The 22,235-nt window shown below is 41.6% G+C and overlaps 1 protein-coding gene and 1 long non-coding RNA gene across 2 annotated transcripts; one reads left to right on the top strand and one right to left on the bottom strand.

Moving 5' to 3' along the window:
* Nucleotides 1–734: 734 nt before the first annotated feature.
* Nucleotides 735–8,836, bottom strand: pdia3 (protein disulfide isomerase family A, member 3). The gene is made up of 14 exons (XM_034085830.1): nucleotides 8,813–8,836; nucleotides 7,872–7,996; nucleotides 6,929–7,007; nucleotides 6,709–6,826; nucleotides 6,448–6,555; nucleotides 6,090–6,219; nucleotides 5,693–5,809; nucleotides 3,808–3,933; nucleotides 3,368–3,550; nucleotides 2,780–2,888; nucleotides 2,318–2,446; nucleotides 2,051–2,130; nucleotides 1,784–1,841; nucleotides 735–1,308 (listed from the first exon to the last, which is right to left on the bottom strand). The coding sequence occupies exons 1-14, from the start codon at nucleotides 8,834–8,836 to the stop codon at nucleotides 1,189–1,191; spliced, it is 1,506 nt and encodes a 501-aa protein (XP_033941721.1). The 3' UTR covers nucleotides 735–1,188.
* Nucleotides 8,837–15,756: 6,920 nt separating this feature from the next.
* On the top strand, nucleotides 15,757–21,218 carry LOC139434020 (uncharacterized). Its single transcript, XR_011643422.1, has 3 exons — nucleotides 15,757–15,810; nucleotides 20,312–20,436; nucleotides 20,645–21,218. It is a non-coding gene; the product is annotated as an uncharacterized lncRNA (long non-coding RNA).
* Nucleotides 21,219–22,235: the final 1,017 nt, after the last annotated feature.

Raw genomic sequence — 22,235 nt, 5'->3', positions numbered from 1 at the left:
GAGGGTGCAGCGAGCCGTTTGGCTGATGCGGAGCGGAGTGCACGTGCTGGATTAGAGCTTGGTACGTAGCACAAGGTCTGGAGAATTCAGAAAGCTCTGCTCTAAATCATTCAAATAAACCTTTTTTGCTACCCTTACAAAACTTACCACAAATGTAATTGAAACCTCCTGAGGCTGAACTCAGGATCTGGCTGTATTGAAGGACGAAGCATCTGTGTATATTTGATACTACACATTAAGTATTAAAAAAGTGGGAACATGCGAAAGGTCAGTTGGAATAAATTCATAAAAATCAACAGCACAGAAATGAAGAATCCTTCTGGATGTTTCTCACCTTGACGGGTCCGTCGCTGCTCTCTGGGATGGGCTCTGATTTGAGGTAACGCTTCAACGAGCGACGGTGCAGCGAGCCGTTCGGCTGATGCGTAGTGCTGGGGTGTGTGTTGAGCTTCTTAAATATGAACATTGAATACCTTTCTGTTGTATATCATTATAAACTGAATATCTCAAGGCTTTGTTCTGTTAATTTAACAGAAGGTATTTGAAGATCTTGGACTCTGGAAACTTAAAGACATTATCCCGTTCTGCTACTCAGAAGAAACGATGAATAGGTAAAATGATTAAAAGATCAATTGGAAATGGAGAGTTTCAGCCCTATATGTTTATCATTATATGCTATGACTTTAAACACTATTTGGAATAACAAGAGGTTTGAATGAAGATCATACAGTAAGTTTTGGTTTTGTGGGCCTTTTTATTTCACAATCCTTCCAAATGTACAAAAACAAAGACGTTACAAAAAGAAAAAAAAGAAGGATTTCACCATTACCATTATCCCCGTGACGACGACAACAAAAAAACCAGAGCGACAGATGACTGGCGTCAAACCAAAGTGCATCAGCCTGAGGTGCAGAAGACACACCAAGGGAAATAAAAATCTCAATTTTCAAAAAGCTGTCCCTCTTCCCTAAGAATTTGTTTTTGTTTTTAAACATCGGGCAGGCCCTGGCCGCCTCCTCCTTCCACAGGTTTCCCAGAGCAGCGGAGGACCTAAAGGGACCGTCTGTTTCGGCCTCAGAGCATTCGGTAGTTCACTAAGAGTGGAATATAATTTAGTCCTTTGTTTGCATGGATTCCCCCAACCCTCCTCCTGCTGTGAAGGGGACGTTGAGTTCCTGTTGGGAGCCTTTATAGCTCGATCTTATCGTCATCGTTGCTCTTCTTCTTGCTCTCCTCCTCCACCACCACCAGAGGGCTGGAGGCCTCCTTCTTCAGGTAGGCGATGAAATCGCTCACCTCGCGACCGCCCTGCAACACGAGCAGAGAGACGGGACAATTAGCAGAGTGGAGACACAAATACTGAAGCCATTTTTACTTTAATAGGATTATAAGTCAATGTTTTGGGCCATATTTTACATCTCAATCTTTATATATATATATATATATGTACATGATATGGAGTTTGATATACATGTTAGCTAATGTCTCCCTCTGCTGTCCCATTGTTATGCCATATATGGACGTACACGTTAGCCAGTTTTTGTTATGGCTGGAATATGCCGCAAACTCCTTTCCATACATTTGAACAGAGTTCATCTTGATGTATGTTCGTAGGCTGGCCGCCCGTATTGAAAAACAAATATGAACTGATGCAACATAACGACGACCTCAGCGCATGTTTGGTCAGAAGTCAGAATCCACAAGGCCATGGAGGGACAGTGGATTGGTTTTGCCGCTTGGACAAACAAGAGTTTCATTTGTTTGATTGATCAGGGATTCTTACCTCGTATTTCTTCGGGCTCGTCTTGCTTCCAGCTGGGGAGAAGTACAGTGTGGGGAATCTGAGGAGGAAATCAAATCATTAATACATCGTACTGAACCATTAGATACTTTTAAGATATTAATTCTGTAAACAAGCCTAAAAAAAAAAAGTGACACCTTATCCAAGGTTCCCAAATCCACAAAGATGAATTTTATCAAGGGTTAGGGAGACTTATCAGCCTACATATAAGCGGACGGATGTTTTACTTCCAGAATACTCAACACTCACCCGCTGACTTCATATGGAGATGGCACATCGTTTGCTGTGGCGTCCATCTTTGCAATGACAACGTTGGGATCATTGCCGAGCTTTAAGAGGAGAGAAACTGTTAGTGCGCTTGTTCACAGCATCCAGAGAGTCTGAGCACCCTTTCAAGCTAACAAGATAGCTGGCTGTACTCATTGAACACAGAGCTGAAATGATTAACTGAAACTATTCAACCCCCAAACCTTTTCTCTGCCCAGTTCTTGATGGTTAAATCTGCAGTTTCCTCACCTTCTCTCCCAGCTCGTTGAATTTGGGCTCCAGGGTCTTGCAGTGTCCGCACCACGGAGCGTAAAACTCGATCAGCACGTCTTTGCTGTCGTCGTTCACGATGGAGTCGAAGTTCTCTGCCACAAGAACCTGAACACAAAGGGTACACATCACAGGTTTAATCATTATGGATTAAATGTATAAAAGACTATATACGAGTGAGGTCTTTTTTTACTGTGATATTGTCGGCATGTGAAGTCAGAATTAGAGCACATAGTGGGTACATAGTACATAGCAGCAAAAGGTCCGGAGAATTCAGAAAGCTCTGCTCTAAATCATTCAAATAAACCTTTTTTGCTACCCGTACAAAACTGAACACATTAAGTATTAAAAAAGTGGGAACATGCAAAAGGTCACAGTTGGAATAAATTCATAAAAATCAACAGCACAGAAATGAAGAATCCATGTGGATGTTGGTCTCACCTTGACGGGTCCGTCGTTGCTCTCTGGGATGGGCTCTGATTTGAGGTAACGCTTCAACGAGCCGTCAAAGTAAGCCTGCAGGAAACGCTCCAGAGCTTTGCCATCACGACTGTCGGGAGAACAAGAACACAAGTTGTTTAAGGAGCGGAGAGACAACCAAGAAACAACACTGTCCATGTTTTTACATTTTCAAGATTTCAAGGCTTTCATTGTCCTTCGTACAGTGTAGTGTTGATGTCGATGAAAATCTTAGGTCCCTGGCTCCTCCAACAGTGCAACACAATAAATAAGATACAATAGTGCAAGTAATTACAATATAGAATATAAGTAGTGCTATTTAGAGTCTATATACAAGTGATATATCATTTGTAAGTTGCAAACAGGCGAATATTATGGATGTTCTTAATTATACTTTTCTGTACAACTTTTACAAATCTGAATGAGAGATTGTACAGTATTTCTCTTTGTCTAGATAACACACATAATTAGTTTTAACAGTCTTAAAACATCTGGAGTGTGTGTGCGTGCGCGTGTGTTTTTCTGTGGTCATTTCTGGTGCACTTGGGGCAAACATTCGCCATGACTTACGAGAACTCCTCAGCCATGACGTATTTGTCTCCCTTGCTGGTGCGGATGGCCACCAGGGGGAGCTCTCCTGAACTTCCATCCATGCCGAACTCGGACACATCCTGGCCGAAGGCGCTCTTGCTGGCCACGGCGAAGTTCAGACTCTTGCCCTGATCCAGGAAGACCTTGGCTACCTTCATCACCCTGGAAAAAAGGAAATTGTGGTCCGTTTTAAAAGTCAGGCTTTTGATCTCGAGAAAATGGCCTCTCTAATCATAGGATGAAAATAAGTGACAGCAGCGGTTTCTCAAGTTTGTAATTAAGGGAGAGAACGTAAAAACCAAAGTGTTTCTTTCATTTAAATATAGTTAAACTCCATTTGTGTTTAAAAGATTATAGAAAAGATGGATTTGAGCTCAAGGAGAAAACATCGGCCCTGGGGAGAGGTCAGAAACACGTACCTGTTCCTCCAGTAGTTGGAGCCTTTGGGATTCTTTTCATAATCAACCTCATAATAAGCCACCAGCAGGTCTTTCCCCCGGATCTGGTCTTTGTTGTCGTCTGTCATGTGGGGGCAGATTCCAAAGCTGAGGTGAAGCAAAGAGAGGAAGGATGAATCAGTTTACAAAAAGGAATTCAAACCAACAAGTGTTGCTTTAGACAACCACACATTCAGACGGTTTAGAGCAGGGGGGTCAAACTCAAATACACAGCGGGCCAACAATTTAAAAAAAGTGGGTACAAGTCGAGGCTGTTTATTGCAGAACGTATTGAAATTAACTTATTGCACATATTAAACCTGGGACTAACAAAGCTTAAAATATTTCCCATAAAAACAACATTAAATAATCAGTTGCATTCATTTCTCATGGCTCTATCTGCAGCTTTTCAGAGTCATTTCTTATGATCACATTTCTCCACAGGCCAACAACAGCTTCAACGAAACATTTCCCTCAAAGACAAACCAAACATGCCCTGTTGAGAGAGAAAGTGCAGAAGGAAACATCCATTGAACTCAGTGTGCTGCTCTGAGATGCTAGTTCAGACACTTGGCGTCTCATCTTGGGTGCAAGGTCATCAATGTTTGGGCTCAGGCTCTGAGCTGAGGAGACCCTCAGGATGGAGTGCGTGCAATATACCGGCGGGTCAGATCTAATAGTAATTAGAAATGATCCTGAGGGCCGAAATTAAATCCACCACGGCCTGATTTGGCCCCCGGGCCTTGAGTTTGACACGTGTGCTGTCGTGCAATCATTTAGTTTGTTTAAAGGTTTTATCTGATAACAAGATGCCTGAAAAGCAGACCAGGTGAAATACAAACGCACTGATTAGCTGCATATTTCAACCTCATGCAGGTATTGTTGAGACAAGAGGCGAGGCAGGAACAAAGGGAAAGTGAAAGAAATTGGGCACAGGAAGCTGCAGCTTAGTCACATGACTAAGTGTGAACACTGGTTAACCATATGTAGATAATCATATTGAGCCCATTTGTAAGTTTTATAGAAACGTGTGCTTGAAATTCCAACTGAAAGGCAAATTGATCGTTACTACACGTCCTGTAAATTAATAAAAAGTATAAAAAAGTCACTTATTGCACATACTGGGCAACAAATAAATGAATCACTGTCAGATGGATTGCCTCAACATTTCAATGCACAAATATGGAAACTCACTTTAGGGCAGTCCAATGGGCCCTGAATGCAAATGGAGGGGGGGGGGCAGAAATAACAATGGAAATAGCATGCTTGTGTTTTCGCTTTGAAGAGAACTTACAAAACAATGTGTTTTTAAGTTCACTAGTGTACAACATCTTAAAAACAGTTTGGCAATATCAACTTAAAGATGACTTCAGCCAACTTTAATAACCAGACAGAACTTGTGAAGATTGCGAGGCCAGCAAACTGTCTCCACATATCTCCAAGTGTATACTTTTTCATGCCGAGTTTGAAGATATTGATCTTCTCTTTCAACTGCATTCAAACAAACGGCGGCATCTCTCTGGCACGATGTTGGTTTTATCTGAACCGAGCTGCCATGATTGGCGAGGACCGGTTTTTTATTTCTCTACTCTGAAAGAACCACTATTATTTTCTATTTTACTTCCATCATGTCATTGAACCAGACTATAAAGTCCAGTATTTTATTAATGACAAGTAAGAAACGTAACAGACACGAGTGAGCGCTGACTGTTTGCCGAGTGGACACAAGGTCCTGTTGGAACTGGGCCATGCATGTAAATATGTGCCGTTACTTTGCAAGATAGCGGATGGGTTCACCAGTGCCAACAAGACCAGCTGTTGTAGGCGAGGTTTGCAGATGTTAGATTGAGATCACTTTAACACTCACATGTTGTCCTGGATGAACTTCTTGATTTTGTTGCTTGTGTAAACGTCCCCGCTGAATTGGACGGTGCCGTCTTCAAACTTGTTGTTGAGTCTTGGTGGGCGGAACAGGACGACTCCCCTGGAAACAAAACACGAAATGTCAATGAAGTCTTCCTGCATCACAAATGTGTAAGGGCACAAGGCATTTAGCAAATATCTGCTCCCAAGGACTCGAAGCAAGAATACACTAAAGGCAAGAGTACACTTTAATTGTCTTCTCCATGATGGTATGTTTGTGTTTTTATCACGTTCTGTTGCGTTTACCTCTTAGAATATTTAACAAATTGTACAGTGTCCTTGGGAGTCATGAAAGGCGCCTTAAATAAAATGTATTATTATTAGGAGGAGGAGCTACTTACTCTGCATCAACGCCATGGCTTGCGAGGAGAGCCTCAGAGTTGGTGTGGGCGAAGCGGTAGTTCTCCCTCAAGGCGTTGGCGGCCTTGGCAAACTCTGCCTGAGCTGTGCTCTTCTCATCAGCAAAGAACCCTGGGAACGAAAAGATGAATCATGTTCAAGATTCGAGGCTTGTATTTTCATGTGTACATAGCTACAGTGTAGATATATCAATGAAAATCTTAGGTCACAGGCTCCTCAACGGTGCCACATAATAAAACAGATACAAAAAGTTAAGCTGTTCAGATCACGATGCAATAACCCTGGTCTTATCGTGTCAAATGTTCCCATAGAGTGACTGAAATTTGAAAAGTAACTCACCAACAACACTTGCGTCTGAGTCTGAGGTGTATTTGGCCAATTCTGCCTCGGTCTTGAGCTCCACAGAAGCTGGTCCACCCTGCTTCTTCAGGAAACTGACAATCCCATCTACAGAGAGTCAGAGGAAAGCAGACGGACGACAGAGAAGATGGGAGCCAAGCAGAAGCAATGTCAATAACCTTGAGGTCACAGAGGATCAGATAGAGAGCCTTGAATAGAATTTAAACACATAAAAAAAATAATCATATCCGAGGCAAATACCTGCAGTCCTGGGACCATCATAGGGACCCGTCTCCTCTCCATCTCGGAAGATCTTCAGGGTCGGGTACCCACTGACACCATATTTGCTGCATACGTTGCTGCTGGTTGTGCAGTCGACCTGAGGGGAAAGGAAAATCGTTCACTTTCTGAAGAGTCACGAGAGAGACTCAGAACAGAAAGCCACATTGAAAGAAACGGAGTTAATTGAAGTGCATTATACCTTGACTAGAGCGACGTTTCCTTTCAGACGAGTGGCGGCTACCTCGTACTCAGGTGCCAGTCGCTTACAGTGGCCACACCTAAAGGACACAGAGGAAATGGATCAGTCAAACAAGGGAATGACTTGCACATATATACTAAGCCGTGTTCAAGTTTCATCTTAGAGGAAATCCGGAGGGAGATCAAGTTATTTCACAGTGGAATTTGACACCACTAAGGTGAATAGGGGTGTGTACAATTTAAAAAAGTTAGTAAAGGAACAATAAGTAGAGTGTGATTCACAAGATTATAAACCAAGTAACTTTACTTGTCAGAAGCCCATGTTTTCATGAGCAAAGATGAGCAAAATGATAAAAAATGACTTAAGAAATAAGCACATTTTCACAATCTTTAAACTACAACGTAGAAGAAATTGTATTTTAGCATTTGGATAAAACCTTAGCGATTACTTAAGTGTTTAATTTAAACGTTTTAGTAATATTATAAACTTTGTTTAAGTTTGCCACATTAGAAAACACGTCACAGTTGCCATGGACCAATCAGAGAAGGACACCAAAACTTCCCAGCCCAATCAGAACGTTACAACAGGGAAAGGACACACCCCTAACTTCCTGGTAGCATAATTAGCTCACGGTTTCCATAGAAAATGCTTCACAGCGGCTAAAAACTGCAAATCATTACCAAGGAAACCTCATTTATTACAGTTTAATGTTTAAATGACCTGTCAAGTAATACATGTCTGTCAATCACGGGTGCACTTAAACAAGACCTATGAATGAACAGCTAGGATTTAGACCTTTCCGCTTCTAGCTAACATGCTAATATGTGATCACTAGCCAATAAAAGGAAGACTATTTGACACACAATCTGATAATCTGCCACATAGTTCCTAAAATGCTCTCCACAAAGCATTATGTTTTATCCAATCTATAGGAAATACTCACCATGGGGCAAAAAACTCCACAAGAGCCAGACCATGGAGTCCAATTTTACTTTCGAAATCATCATCCGTGTAGTCATGCACGTCGCTGGCCCCGATGAAGCCGGCGAGGGCAGCCAAACCAGCACCCTCAACATGTTAAAGGGATTTTTTACTTTGTTTAACAAAGTAAAAAGATGCAAATCGTTTCTGTGGGCAGCCCTCCTCTTCCTCTTCAGCTCTTGTGCGGCTGAAAGCTCCTCCAACAGGGCCTAATGAAGCAGACTGGAGGCTGATGTTGGCGAAAGATTGAGATGTGCAGTTACACAGCGGGTACCTCTCCTAACCACACTGTGGCAACCTCCCATTGGTCTATTTGACCTGTCACTCTGCCTCTGTCAGCCAATGGGAAACTGCCAAATGAGAGATCGTCGTCTCAGGACCAATCAGAACTCGACAAAAATCACACATAGAAGGGATGATGTTACTAGTTGACTGCTTGATATCATGGCTTTTTAATGAAGTACAAATAACTCTAAATGTGTAATTATTTAAGGTGTAGATTTAATCTTAATCTTAATGATTGCTAATTTTGTGAAAAACATATTTATTTAGCATTTTCTTTTAGGGAAGGAAATGTGCTGGTGTCTTTGGAAATACTTGCATTAATTACTCTGGATTTTTTTTTTTCTTAATTAAATAAAGAACATGTGATTCCCAGTACATTTTAAGACATCACTTATTCTGGGAATTATTGTTTTCCTATAGAATACATTCTTAAGACACAGGTGTGGTATTTTAATTTTTCAATACAAAAGCAATCAAATATATATTTTTTTAATTCTCAAAACTGAAGGGTTTCAACTTTTTTCCCCAAAAGTTGTTCTTCATAAAAACAGTAGCCAATTATGTTTCTGTTTTTTTTTCTGCAATTAATGAGTTTATGGTTGCAGTTCTAGTCTCTACCACTAGTTCTTCCAGGGCCTGCATCCTTATTTAACCTTATATCGTGCTCACACTTTGTATGATTGATTTATTGATTGATTAATTGATTGATTGAAAAGTTTATTAACAGCTTGTATATTGGGTACAGTACAGTACAGCTCAAAACATACAATTGTTAAGGGGTTGCAGACCAGAGAAAGACTTTCGTCTTGTTTACATCAGGGTCCCCCATTTCCAATTCATCATATCATTTAAGACATATAAGACATATTTGACATACAGATGGCTTATTTACAATATACCCCTGAATACAGTTGTGATCGATCAGAATTACTACACATAAACTGAGACAGAGGTGGGTTGCGCTGAAACTGGAGAAAAACTGTGGTGGAAACTCAATGCAGTGAATGAGGACAGAGGGGAGACTGCAGCACGATTTTGCTCCGGGGTCCACTGGCGGCTTTCATACCAGCGCTTTTCCCTTTCTATCTCCGAGCGGGAGCTATTCTGGTTCAGCTCCGGTTTCCCTTTTCTGCTCCCGCTCTGTTCACACCGCCCAGAGCTGCCGCTGCTGCGTCATGACGTCACCGTTTACGTGCCTGCTTCATAAAATCCAAACCGCGGAAATCCCTCACATCGACAACAACAACAATGGCCGGTTGTATTGAAGCGCTGTTCGCTTTGGTTATCCTCTTACGAAACGAAATGGAAGGCATCGGACGACGTTACAAGGGACGACTTTACTTGGAACTTTACAAACATCACATGCGAAATGCAAGACTTCTTTGTGGTCTTCAGCATCTACTTCAACCCGCCTCGAGAGAGACGTAAGCGACGCCGCCTCTTAGCTCCGAAGCTCTTGCCTCTAGACCAGTGTTTCTCAAACTTTTTCATACCAAGGACCACTTAACCAATAAAAAAACACTCGCGGACCACCTAACTCCACAAATATAAAAAAACACATTGTTTTTCTAGAACAGATTACAAATCGCCTGAAAATGGTACAAACAAGTGGCAACATGTGTGATGAAGGTGTTGCGCTGGGCTATGTCATGCAATCGAAAGTGAAACTTAACCTCGCTCCATTGCGGAAATATTCCCGCGAGGGTGCGGAACACTTATATTTATTTATTTCAAATATGAAATGTTACCAATATACTCATGGACCACTAGGGGTCGCTCACGGACCACCAGTGGTCCGCGGACCACACGAGAAGCACTGCTAGACCGACAATTTTTTGGAGCTGGAAGTGAACCGGATTCCGGAGCTAAGAGGCCGCGCCTCTGTGGTGTGAACAGGAAAAACCGGTACTTTTCAGGCTCCAGCTCCGAGCCGGAGCTGAAAACCATGCTGGAAACGCATTGGTGTGAAAGGGGCATAACAGGTTTATCCGGCTGTCATTAGACACCTGTCCGCTTTTCAAGTTATACCATTTGAAACCTGTGCAATTAATGACATGTTAAATCCATATGCTGCTCTAAATCCTATCTTTCTATCTATCATTAACACCATTTTTTATTTTTAGATTGTTCATTCACTGGCAGCACTTGTGGTGACGTCACACGTTTTAACGTATAAATCACAGGTGTTTTAAAATGAAGTACAACCTTGCCTCGACTGACGTAAGTAAGTGAGTACAACTTTATTCTATAGCACCCTTCTCAACACGAATGTACAAAGTGCTTTACAGTATACAGTACATAATACACAATTCAAAGTACAACTATAAAATGTAGAATAAAAGGCATAAAACACAGCAGGTAAAACACAGCATAAAACACCAATGAAAGACAAAAATCTCTGAGACATGGGGAGTTCATTCCAAAGCCTTGGGGCCACCGCCTCAAAGGCACGGTCTCCCTTAGTTTTTAACCTCGTTCGGGGCACCCTTAGGAGGCCTTGCTCAGAGGACCTCAGGGCCCGGGTTGTGCTGTGAGGGTGGATAAGGTCGTTAACCCTTGTGTGGTGTTCGGGTCAAATTGACCCGATATCCATTTTCAATTAATACAAAAAAAGTTAAGGATATTTTCGTTCAACCTGAAACTCAATGGCCGGGGCTTATTTATTGTGAAGGACATGTGGAATTGTTTTTTTTTTTTTTTCACTTGCCCACCCGCATTTATGTCCTTCATAAGAGGTTCGGGTTAATCTGACCCGGATACAATACCAGGACAGAGAGACAGAGAAAGACACACAGAAACACACAAACTAAAGACACACACACACACAAACACACACACACACACACACACACACACACCACACACACACACACCACACACACACACACACACACACAGAAACAGACAAACTTAAAGACACACACACACACACACACACACGCACACACACACACACACACACACACACACAATCGTATGCACAGAGAAGCTGTTTGATCCTGTGTTCCCTTGATCTTCACCCTTGTAGTGTGAACACAAAACTATCCTAGAACATTATAAACATGTTTAGATCTTCCAGAAATGTATAACATTTACATTTTCTCGCACTGTCCACCCCTCGCACCTGCACGCCGGAGGAGGGACTAAACAGAGACATAACTTCAGTGTAGTACAGTGTAGTGCAGAACTACAATTATCTACCAGCAAAATGGCCAAAAGATATTCTGCTCAGAGCCTTGGAGCTAATGATGGATGAGAGTGAGTGGAATGCATTAGAGGGAACACGGTGAAGTGGACAGGAAGACATTCCTGAAGATGAGGATAATGTGGAGGTAAACTCAGAATTTGATAGCAAATTGGAAGATGAAACTTGACTCAGAGCCAGCTGCTGGAAGACCCCCACAGCCAGCCGCTGAAAGACCCCCACAGCCAGCCGCAAGAAGACCCCCACAGTCAGCTTCTGAAAGACCCCCCCAGCCAGCTGTGAGGTCTGTGGACCCTCAAAGGACTCCAAGACACAGACTACATGCAGCAACTGCAACAAGTACATCTGTGCTATACACACGAAGAAGTTCTGTACATTATGTGCTTCCTAAACGGACTTGCCCATTGACTCACACGATGTTCTGCAGCGTCACTTCATCAATATATTTTTGGATATACTGTATTTTAGAATAGTGACTGTTAATTGTTTTTATTTGCTTTGTGTTAATATCTGTTCTATGTAATTTATATGGATGTTTCATTCCCTCTATATTTCACAGCCAAATACTTTTGGATGTGTGGTTCTTGTGTTCCAATTGCTACTAAATTGCTTTATTTCCTTCAGGGCTTTGATTATTATATGACAGATTAAAAATAATAAACATTAATGAAAAAATGTTTCATTTACATTTGTCCTAGAAAAGCATGAGCAACATGTAAACCTAGTTTTTATTACAGTGTACATAAATTAAATTTGTATCACAAAAAACGATGGACACTTCCATTGTTACATTTGATCCAGCAAAGAGTATTTTCAAAAACTAATCATATATTTAATTTATATTGTTGGGGAATCAGTTAAAGACAATATATATAAGGAATTGTGCATGTTGAATTTAGTTCGGTATTTCTTTTAAACCCTGACATATGTAGGCTTGGCCATGGGCAGCTCTATGTGAAAACCAATGCCTTGAATTGGGTTCTGAGATGGACAGGGAGCCAGTGCCAGGCAGAAAGGATCGGAGTGATGTGGCAGGGTTCTTTGGACCGAGTGAGCAATCTGGCTGCAGCATTTTGGACCTGTTGTAGCCGGTTTATCGATGTTTTGTTGAGGCAGGAAAAAAGAGCATTGCGATAATCAAGCCGGGATGAAATAAAGGCATGGATAGCCATCTCCATTTCTGCATTGGATAGAGCTTGGCAATGTTCCTGAGATGGAAAAAAACAGGTACGAGTTCATGAGTTTGACGTCAGAGGACAGGTACATCACGCGGAGGATCTCCACGTCGATCTACAGGTTTCTACTGTCTGTGTGCCACGTATATCTGTTGTGGAAAACACTAAGCCCCCAGGGTTTAGTGCTGGAGCCATTAGGGATATGACAAACGCTTTTAAAACTAAAATGTTCTTTACCCAAAGTGTGTCTTCTGTTGGTTCTTTATCCACCCACTTTGTTTTTCTTCCCTGTTCCTGATTAGCAACTTGAATATTAAAGTACAGGCACAAAGTAGATATGTGCTCTAAAATGAATACAGGAAGTACAATGTTTTCCATTCATGATGATTTCTGGCTTTCAATAGATCTATTTATTTGCAACTTAGTTCCTCTTACTGTGTTTATATCTGCATTATACACCAACGATGTAAGTGCATGATGTAAGTACAAAAACCATTAAGGTGATTCTAGTTTTATAAATTCATTTTGAGGCCTATACTTTTAAAAGTGGGGTAGGTAATTCACTTCAGAAACACTTGTTATATTCCATGGAATGCTCTTAACATCCCGATAGCAATGAATACATTAAATGCTTTGACAATAAATACATAAAATAATATCATCCTTGGAAGCCGTGGCGCTGTAAAAAGCAATCATCTGAGCCGGCCCGGCTAAAGTAACTGGATGGCCTACCTGCCTGTCAGCCTTCCATCTGTGCACAAATTTATCTCGTGCCCTCATTGGTCATGTGCGCGTTCGTGTGTGTTGGAGGAGGGGCTCTATAAAGAAGGGGCAGATTTTTTTCTGCTGCGTACTTTCAAATTCTAACGCACTCGAGCTGGTTTCTCCATTCTTACCTACCCTATCTTTAACCCTGAATTTCCCCACAGGGATTAATAACGGTCCATTTATTTTATGTTATTTTATTATTATTTTAGATAAAATCACGCTCACGTTGTAAATTACCCAAATTACAGCTGTAAATAATCCGAAAAACCACAGATTAATGGATATGCAGAAGAACGAGAGGTGGGGTTTGTCAAAACTGGAGGAAACACTGAAAGTGATGACTGGGAGGACGGAGCGGAGACAGCAGGACATTTTTGGCCAGGGGCGGACTGGGACTACAAATCAGCCCGGGACTCTCGACCGGCCCACTTCGGTACCGCCGGCCCACCCCGGTACCACAAGTAAATACCGAAAGTAAATACCGCTAGTAAATACCGCTAGTAAATTGTCGGGGGGACTGGGGGGGGGGGGGGGGGGGGGGTAGACAATTTACTAGCGGTAGACATTTAAGGGTAATATGTCTACCTCCGGGCCGGTGGACTTGTATTATCACTGGCCCCACCATTGTAACCACTGGCCCGGAGCATTCGTACAAATAATGAAGAAAATTAACACATTTGTTGCAATAGTAATGTATGCACTTCATTTCATTTCATTTCAAACCTTTATTTATTCAGATTGGTCCCATTGAGATCATAGATCTCTTTTTCAAGGGAGACCTGCAGCATATAGATTCCACATGAAACATAAAACAATAAAGGACATTATACATTATATTTACAGGATACATAGTTATAGACATTTACAAGTGCCCATTGTATCAGCAAGCATTTCATTTACCCTAGCTTTAAAAACATGCAGAGGAATGAGATTGCTCAGTTTCAATTCTTGCTGAAGATTGTTCCAAGCAAGTGGAGCTGCGCACATAAAAGCTGTCTTACCTGAGACAGTCCTTGCTCTTGGCACATCTAACAAGACTACATCATGTGACCTCAGACAATAGCTGCTTGCAACTCTCTGTGTTATCAGAGAGCAGATATAATACGGGAGTTTACCCAACAAAGCTTTATAGATAAACGTGTACCAATGACTGAGCCTCCGTACAGAGAGTGATGGTAAACCTGCCTTGGTATACAGTGTACAGTGATGAGTAAGCGCTTTACAATTTGTGACAAATCTCAGAGCACTGTGATACGCAGCATCCAATTTGCTCAGGTAATTGGCAGGTGCATTCATATACAACAAATCCCCATAGTCCAGCACAGGTAAAAAGGTCACAGTGACTAGCCTTTTCCTGGCCTCAAGCGAGAAGCAGGACTTGTTTCTGAAAAAGAAACCTAGTCTAACCCTCAGTTTTTTAAGCAGGTTATTGACATGGAGTTTAAAAGAGAGACAATCATCAAGCCAGATACCCAGGTATTTGTAACAGGCAACAACTTCAAGTTTTGTTCCTTGCGTAGTTACAATATCTAAAACAGGCTCTGGTGTCTTTTTAGCTTTTGAAAAGAGCATTACCTTGGTTTTATCCACATTTAAAAGAAGCTTTAATTCAGAGAGCTGAGTCTGAATAGTGTTAAAAACAGCCTGTAATTTAACACCAGCCTCCTGAATGGAGGGACCTGCACAGTACATCACAGTATCATCCGCATAAAAATGTAAAGTAGCTTCATCCACATTATCACCTACGCTGTTAATATATATGGAGAATAAAAGTGGTCCTAAAACAGAACCTTGTGGTACACCATTAGAAATGTTTAACCATTCAGAAGACAGTCCATCAAAAAACACATTGGGACCTTTCAGAGAGGTAGTTCACAAACCACCCCACTGCAAGGCTGGATATGCCAATACTGAGTAGCCTCTGCTTTAAAATGCGATGATCAACGGTGTCAAACGCTTTGGAAAGGTCAATAAACAGAGCTGCACAACTCTGCTTATTATCTAAAATAGTAGTAATGTCATTTACCACTTTCATTGTGGCACTAACTACATTACTACTTGTACTACAACATTTTAATCATCAGTTCTTCCTCATTTTCCTCAATTGTTCATATTTGGTTTATTAAAATAATGATATTGTGGTCATTGTTAAAACATTTCTGCTATTATTATTATTTGTATAATGCACTTTCTGCCTTCCTGTCATTAGGAGTTAGACATGTAATGGCTATAATAGATTTGATTAGAACCTTCATTATCCTAAACTGCTGGGACATTTCTCCAATACCTTTATATGGTCTACTCTTCACTGACTTGTCAGCATAGGTCGGCATTGATGTACAGAGCCGACAGACGACCTTGTTTATATTGGCATCACATTGAGAGGTGCAGCCAGTGACGCGTCCTAAAACCAGGAAGAAAGCTGCTGGTTCCCTCGACAAGGGTGTTGGAAAATAGCTGGAAATAAGGTCTGTGGAAAACAAACCCGTTTGAATCTCCACATGTCTACCCTACTTTTATAATCTTCGAATCATAAATCTAATCGATAGATTATAAAAGGGTTTTAGGACGCGTCACTGCAGCCAACTCCATCGATCAAGCTGGCTTACACTTTCTCTCCCTCTTCTTCTCATACTCCCTGTCACTCTCCTTTAACTCCTCCGGTGACTTTCTTTTATTTGAAGATTGTTTTTTGCCCGGCGCTTGGCCGGTTACCGCTGGTATTAAAAACATTTGGCGAATGGTTAGGTGGCGCGATAGTCTGTAGTGAAGCAGCGCGCTCCCGCTCACCGGAGCCTGCTCCCGCTGGCTCCGGAGCAAACAGCTGTTTGCTTTCCCCCCCAACAACGACAACCGACTCACGGAACGCTATGTTGTAGCGTTGATAAACGAAACAATTTAACTAAATTGCTAGTCAAAATACCAATACCACAGGACAATTTTTATATTTTTAGTGGCCCGAGCGGGCAAGTGGAAAGTACGTTATGCTGGCCCGGGGTGTCTAAATAGTGCTTCCGGGCCAGCGGGCCATTTAATGCCGAGCCCTGCCGGTTACCGGCCGGCCCACATCGTCCGACCGGCCCACTTCAGTACCGGCCCATCGGGATTCGTCCCGAACGTCCCGATGGCCAGTCCGCCCCTGTTTTTGGCTACACTTTAACCTGGCTATGAACATATTGAAGGGATCCGTTTTTCCAGTTAAAGTGTGCAACACGTTAAATCAGCCAGTTATCCAAGAGCATTTATTTTTTAACAACTCTCGTAATTGCCTCTATGTCTATGTTATTGTCTGACTATGAGTACATTCTTTATCTCAATCTCAACATGAAAAAAAGTAGATACACGAAAGATTAAATATATTCAGATACACTCAAATGTTAAAGCCACTCAAGCAGATTTCATTCATAGGCCTACTCTTTTTTTCTTAATTTAAAGAAACCCAGGCGATAATATGTCCTTATCATTAACACAGTCACATGCAAACAGAACATGCTAAACCAGGGGTGTCAAACTCAAATACACAGTGGGCCATTATAAAACCGGTACTAGTCGAGGGCCGGACTGGTTCAATGTGTATTGCAAAACGTATTGAAGTGAATTTATTGCACATATGAAACCTGGAACTAACAAAGCTTAAATTATTTCCCATAAAAACAACATTAAATAATCAGTTGCATTCATTTCTTATGGCTCTATCTGCAAAGTCATTTCTTATGATTACATTTTTCCAACAACAGCTTAAAAAAACTATTTCCCTCAAAGAAAAAACCAAACATGCCCTGTTGTCTCAAGAAAGAAAGTGCAGAAGGAAACATCCATGTAAACCCAGTGTGCTGCTCTGTGAAGCTAGTTCAGATACTTGGCGTCTCATCTTGGGAGCAAGTTCATCAATGTTTGGGCTCAGGCTCTGAGCTGAGGAAACCCTCAGGATGGAGTGAAGGTGTGCGTGCAATATACCGGAGGGCCAGATCTAATAGTAATTAGAAATGATTCTGCGGGCCGAAATTAAATCCACCGGGCCTTGAGTTTGACACGTGTGCTAAACATTTCCCTCATATAAAGTGAACCTATAATACCAGCAGAGGGAGCTCTCCGACAGCACAGTGGTTCACATGACTCCACAATATGTCCTTAGAAATGTTTGTTATTGAAACCAAACTGTTATGTGAATGCACTCAAATTATTCACACCTTTGTCGTCGTATATCCCTTTAGGTTTAATCTAAAGGTTTTTCTTATGGACTTTGGAATTCCCTTTCTTATACTCATAGGCGGCGCGTGAGGCTCAGGTTTGGGAAGGCTAAATGACTTTTTTTTTACCTGACGCTGCCCGCCTCCGGCGTCTATAGAAAAGAGATCAACTCAGTGAAAGCACCGCCTGCTGACCAATCAGAGCTCAGTGTGCGGAGTTTAAATCTATCAAGTCATATTACAGGATAAAGGAAATACAGTTTAAACTGCTGTGTGCAGAGAAGACGCCGACGTGTCGCACTTATCACTCATATCACATTCAATCAGATCATCGATCATATAATATCATAGCCTATATTATCTCCTTATCTGAGTCAGCTGAGCCGTATCTGGCCGTGCAACACTCACAGTGTCACATACTGTATGCAGAAGTATTATTTTAAGCAACACATTAGGTTGACGAAACACTCAACTCAAATGTAAAGTCAGATCCACTCATGTCTTAGATGGGGCAGTGATATCATAAAACTGTTACGCTTTCAAACACTCGGTAGTTTATTTATTTTGTAACCAGTTGTTCTGTATTCACCTTGCAGGTGGCTTGTATCCTGGATTATTATGTTTAAGTCATGGATGACTAATATTAGACAAATATGAACTTTAAAGTTCATTTGTCTAATATTAGTTTACTTTGCATTAATGAAGTATGACGCTGCGCTGTCAGTACACTTGTCCCTGTTTGTGATTGGTCAAATGTTGCTAACCCCACCCCTTTCACGTGAATGCGCTCTCAGCTGGTGAGAGAAGCCCTGGCTTGATTTACCGAGTTGATATTAACCAGCGTCGAGATCTCGTTTGTTAGGGTTAGTTTAGATAACTCAAACATATCCAGGGTTTGAACTGGCTTCGTATAGTACAGGGCACAGGTGGCTGCATAGCAGTGCTAATGTCAAAGACACAAACATTATATTTTTATTTTACCAGGGGGGTATACTGCGAAGCAGGATTTTCGCTTAGCCGGCTAAATTCAGGGAAAACTCCGGCTTTCCGGTCATCCGAAGCTGGTTCTCTTTTTAGCAGGCTAGATCTCCATGGTAACTTATGCTAAGCAGCTAACCTGGTCGGGACCAGGTTAGGTTGCAGGCTAAGAGCTCAACTCAGTGAAAGCACCGCCTGCTGACCAATCAGAGCTCAGTGTGCGGAGTTTAAAGCGATCAAGTCATATTACAGGAGAAAGGAAATACAGAAAAACTGCCGTCGCAGGAAAGACGGCCGGCAAAAATCACCGACTGTGAACGTGAACATGAATAGAATATCACCTCCATCTTCAGAGCAATCTGACTATTATAACATTAGCGTTAAGAAAGCTTACTTAAATATCGGCCACAACATAAGTAACCGGATCAGAGTACATTAAGTACAGTCCGCGGCATATCACTTCATAATGTATCATATATCTCCTGATCTGAGTCAGCTGAGCCGTATCTGGCCGTGCAACACTCACAGTGTCACATACTGTATGCAGAAGTATTATTTTAAGCAACACATTAAGTTGACGAAACACTCGAGACAAATGTAATTGAAGTCAGATCGTGTTTTAGACGGGGCAGTGATATCATAAACCTGTTAATGTACGCATTCAAACACTTTTTCTTTTTCCAGCTGTATTCACCTTGCAGGTGCAGCTCTGTGGCTTTGATCCTGGATCAAGTGTTTAAGTCATGGATGTTTAAAGTTTAACTTCTTCATTTTTGACTAGTATTAAAGTTCACTTTTCATTCAGGAAGTATGACGCTGCGCTGTCAGTACGCTTCTCCATGTCTGTGATTGGTCGAATGCTCCAAATACCACCCCTTTCATGTGAACGCGCACCTAACTAGATAGGACACGGCTGGCTTGAGCGATCCACTTGATAACCAGCGTCGTAGTACAGTTTAGCGAGAGCGCGTATGTTTTGGATTAGGCCAACCGGCTAACTCAAACATATCCAGGTTAGGTTGAACCAGCTTCGTAGTATAGGCCCCTGGATGCAGTGACACAAATATTTGGGAAGGCTTAGCCTTCCCTAGCCTACAGCACCCGCCGCCCCTGCTTATACTTTATTTTCTCAAGTATTGCACTGTAAACATAATACATTACATGTTACTTGTTAGACGCTTTTTAAGCCAAAGCGACTCACATACATTCAGTACTTTGGACAATCCCCACAGGAGCAATTTGGGGTGAAGTGTCTTGCCCAGGGGTACAACTACATGCTGAATGCAGTGGGACTCAAACATGCTACCCCCTGATTCGAAGTTCAGCGCACTATCCTCTGAGCCACAGCCTCCCATATTATAATATATCGTTTTAAATAAGGGTATGTGCAATACCTTGACATGCAATAATAATTAAAAAAAGTGCAATAGTAATTTGATAAGTCCCCCTTTTTATTATTGATTTGCATTTGTACAGATAATTTCCACTGTAAATCATGAAGCAGGATACAACTGCATTATATTTCACCACTTGTATTGTTTAATATCATATGTCAATAAAGTAATGTATAATTTGATAATATAGTAGTATGGACTCTTTATAATACAAACTGTATTCAGTATTATCTGCCTGCAGGTTAAGCTTCCTATGCAAGACGTGTCTTTTCTTAAGTGGGTTAAAAGTATACATTGTTATTTATACACTCATGGATTTTCACGTGTCGTATTATAGCCCCTCTTTCCTGAAAACACCAGTTTCTTTCAAAAGCACCTCACTTACCCCCCTCTTCTTTCTGGCTCAGACAAGCTGTGCTTATCCCTTAAAGCAGAGCTGTTGGTCCTCCTTCGCAGCAGCCACCGTTTACTGTAAACCTACAGCGGAGATGGAAATAACACTTAGATGGAAACAGCTGAGTGGTCAAATGAGGTGAGAGGATACGCTTGGGTTTGTTTTTCATCTGCACTGTGTGTCAAAGGAGGTGAGCTACACAGCGTTTTGTAAAACTGTGTCAAGGTCACTCAATTCTCCCCCACTAATGTCTTATCGTGTTTCCACATTCGACTAATTAATGCAAATGACTTAATCCTCATATTATGCGCTGAAACCTGACTGTTTTCCGTGTGTGATTTTCCAGCTCTCTCTCTGTGCTGCACAGATTTGTTTTCTGCTCCCCCACAAAGCCCCTTCAATCTCAAATCTGAGCCCCCGTTGCCTCTGTGATTACGTTTCCATGGCAACTTGCTCGCTCATCATCCATATCTGGAGCCAAGGAGGAGGAGAGAAAACGGTCTGCAGCATTATGCATGAGCGACATAGAGAGGAGGGGAGGGAGGAGGGGAGGGAGGATGCATTGAGGACACCAGAAGCTTCCTCTGAATCCTTGAAGAGAGAGAATCAGATTCCTCACGACTCCAACACTTATGACGTCTGCGCTGCGTCTTCCTCTGAAACACAGGACGCCTTGTCTCCCTGGGTCCAGACCACAACACTGGAAAAATTGTTGCCTGTTTCTTCATTCAAGACAATAAAAATCTATTCATCCACGACGGGACAAAGCACTTGTTACATACTGTACTGCCTGCACTGCAGAGGAAAAGTACTGGCGTCTTTGAGCTCATGGCACTTTTTTGAAGGTGTAATATTCACCCTTTGGTGCAGATAAGGCAACAATGGCACACACTTCTTTTAGCGTATTATTTGAGGTCTGTCAGGCAGTATCCTATATGTTGTTATTGTAAAAACATCCCAATAAAAGACACAAAGTTAACAATGTTTCTCTTAATATTGTTGTACCTTCCCCAGCGTGCTTGTGACAGCAACACCAGTAGTTTCTGACTTACTTTCTTAAAGTTCAGTTAAACTGAATTGAAGTGAACGATTGCTTCAATGATAAACAAGCCAATGTCAGAGATGCAGAGTAAAAACATTGATACGTATTATTGCCACAAGTGAGCGATGCTAGCACAGTTAGCATATTGGTGTCCTAAACATCGTTAGGTCATTTTGTTAAAACTCAATTCAATCATTACAAATCAAAACACAGGAGAGCAAACCATAGATCATTTATTTATTTTCCCATGGCTTCTGTAATGTCATAGAGCAGGGGGGTCAAAGGGCCGGTTGTAGCTATATAAATATACATATATAAAATTATGTATTATATTACATTATTGCCTCTGTATTTGATTATTATCGGAGAGGGTATAATGACTTCATAATTAACTAGTCTGAAAGCAGAAGTCTGGGGAAAATTGCAAGTCCCTTCAGTGCGCATGTCACAAAATGAGATGCATTGTGGGACATGTAGTATATGGGCAATGTGCTTCTGTAAAGTGGCATGTAACCGTATAATAAACGTATTCTATTCTTTGCACGCTCTTGAGGGCCGCATAAAATGAAGTCGCGGGCCGTATTTGGCCCCCGGGCCTTGAGTTTGACACCCCTGTCATAGAGGAATAAGATATCAAGCTTTTAAATAAATACTACTGATTCTACTGGGATTATTTGGTGAAAATAAAACAATATAAAATCACCTGATGTATCCTTTCATTGAAGTTGAGAGAAGACTGCCTTTGAAGTAAAAGCAAGCGTCCTAATGTGTTAAATGATGTAAAGAAAAGCTATCATTTCCATTTATCTGGCTTGGCCCTGTGTGAAAACATGATACAGTTAGTTATGCATCTGACTGGACATTGTCACATGACACTTTGCAACCACGCTGATCG

The sequence above is a fragment of the Pseudochaenichthys georgianus genome, chromosome 6 (assembly GCF_902827115.2).
Source record: "Pseudochaenichthys georgianus chromosome 6, fPseGeo1.2, whole genome shotgun sequence".
Classification (NCBI taxonomy): domain Eukaryota; kingdom Metazoa; phylum Chordata; class Actinopteri; order Perciformes; family Channichthyidae; genus Pseudochaenichthys; species Pseudochaenichthys georgianus.
This window is presented reverse-complemented; position numbering and strand designations above follow the sequence as displayed.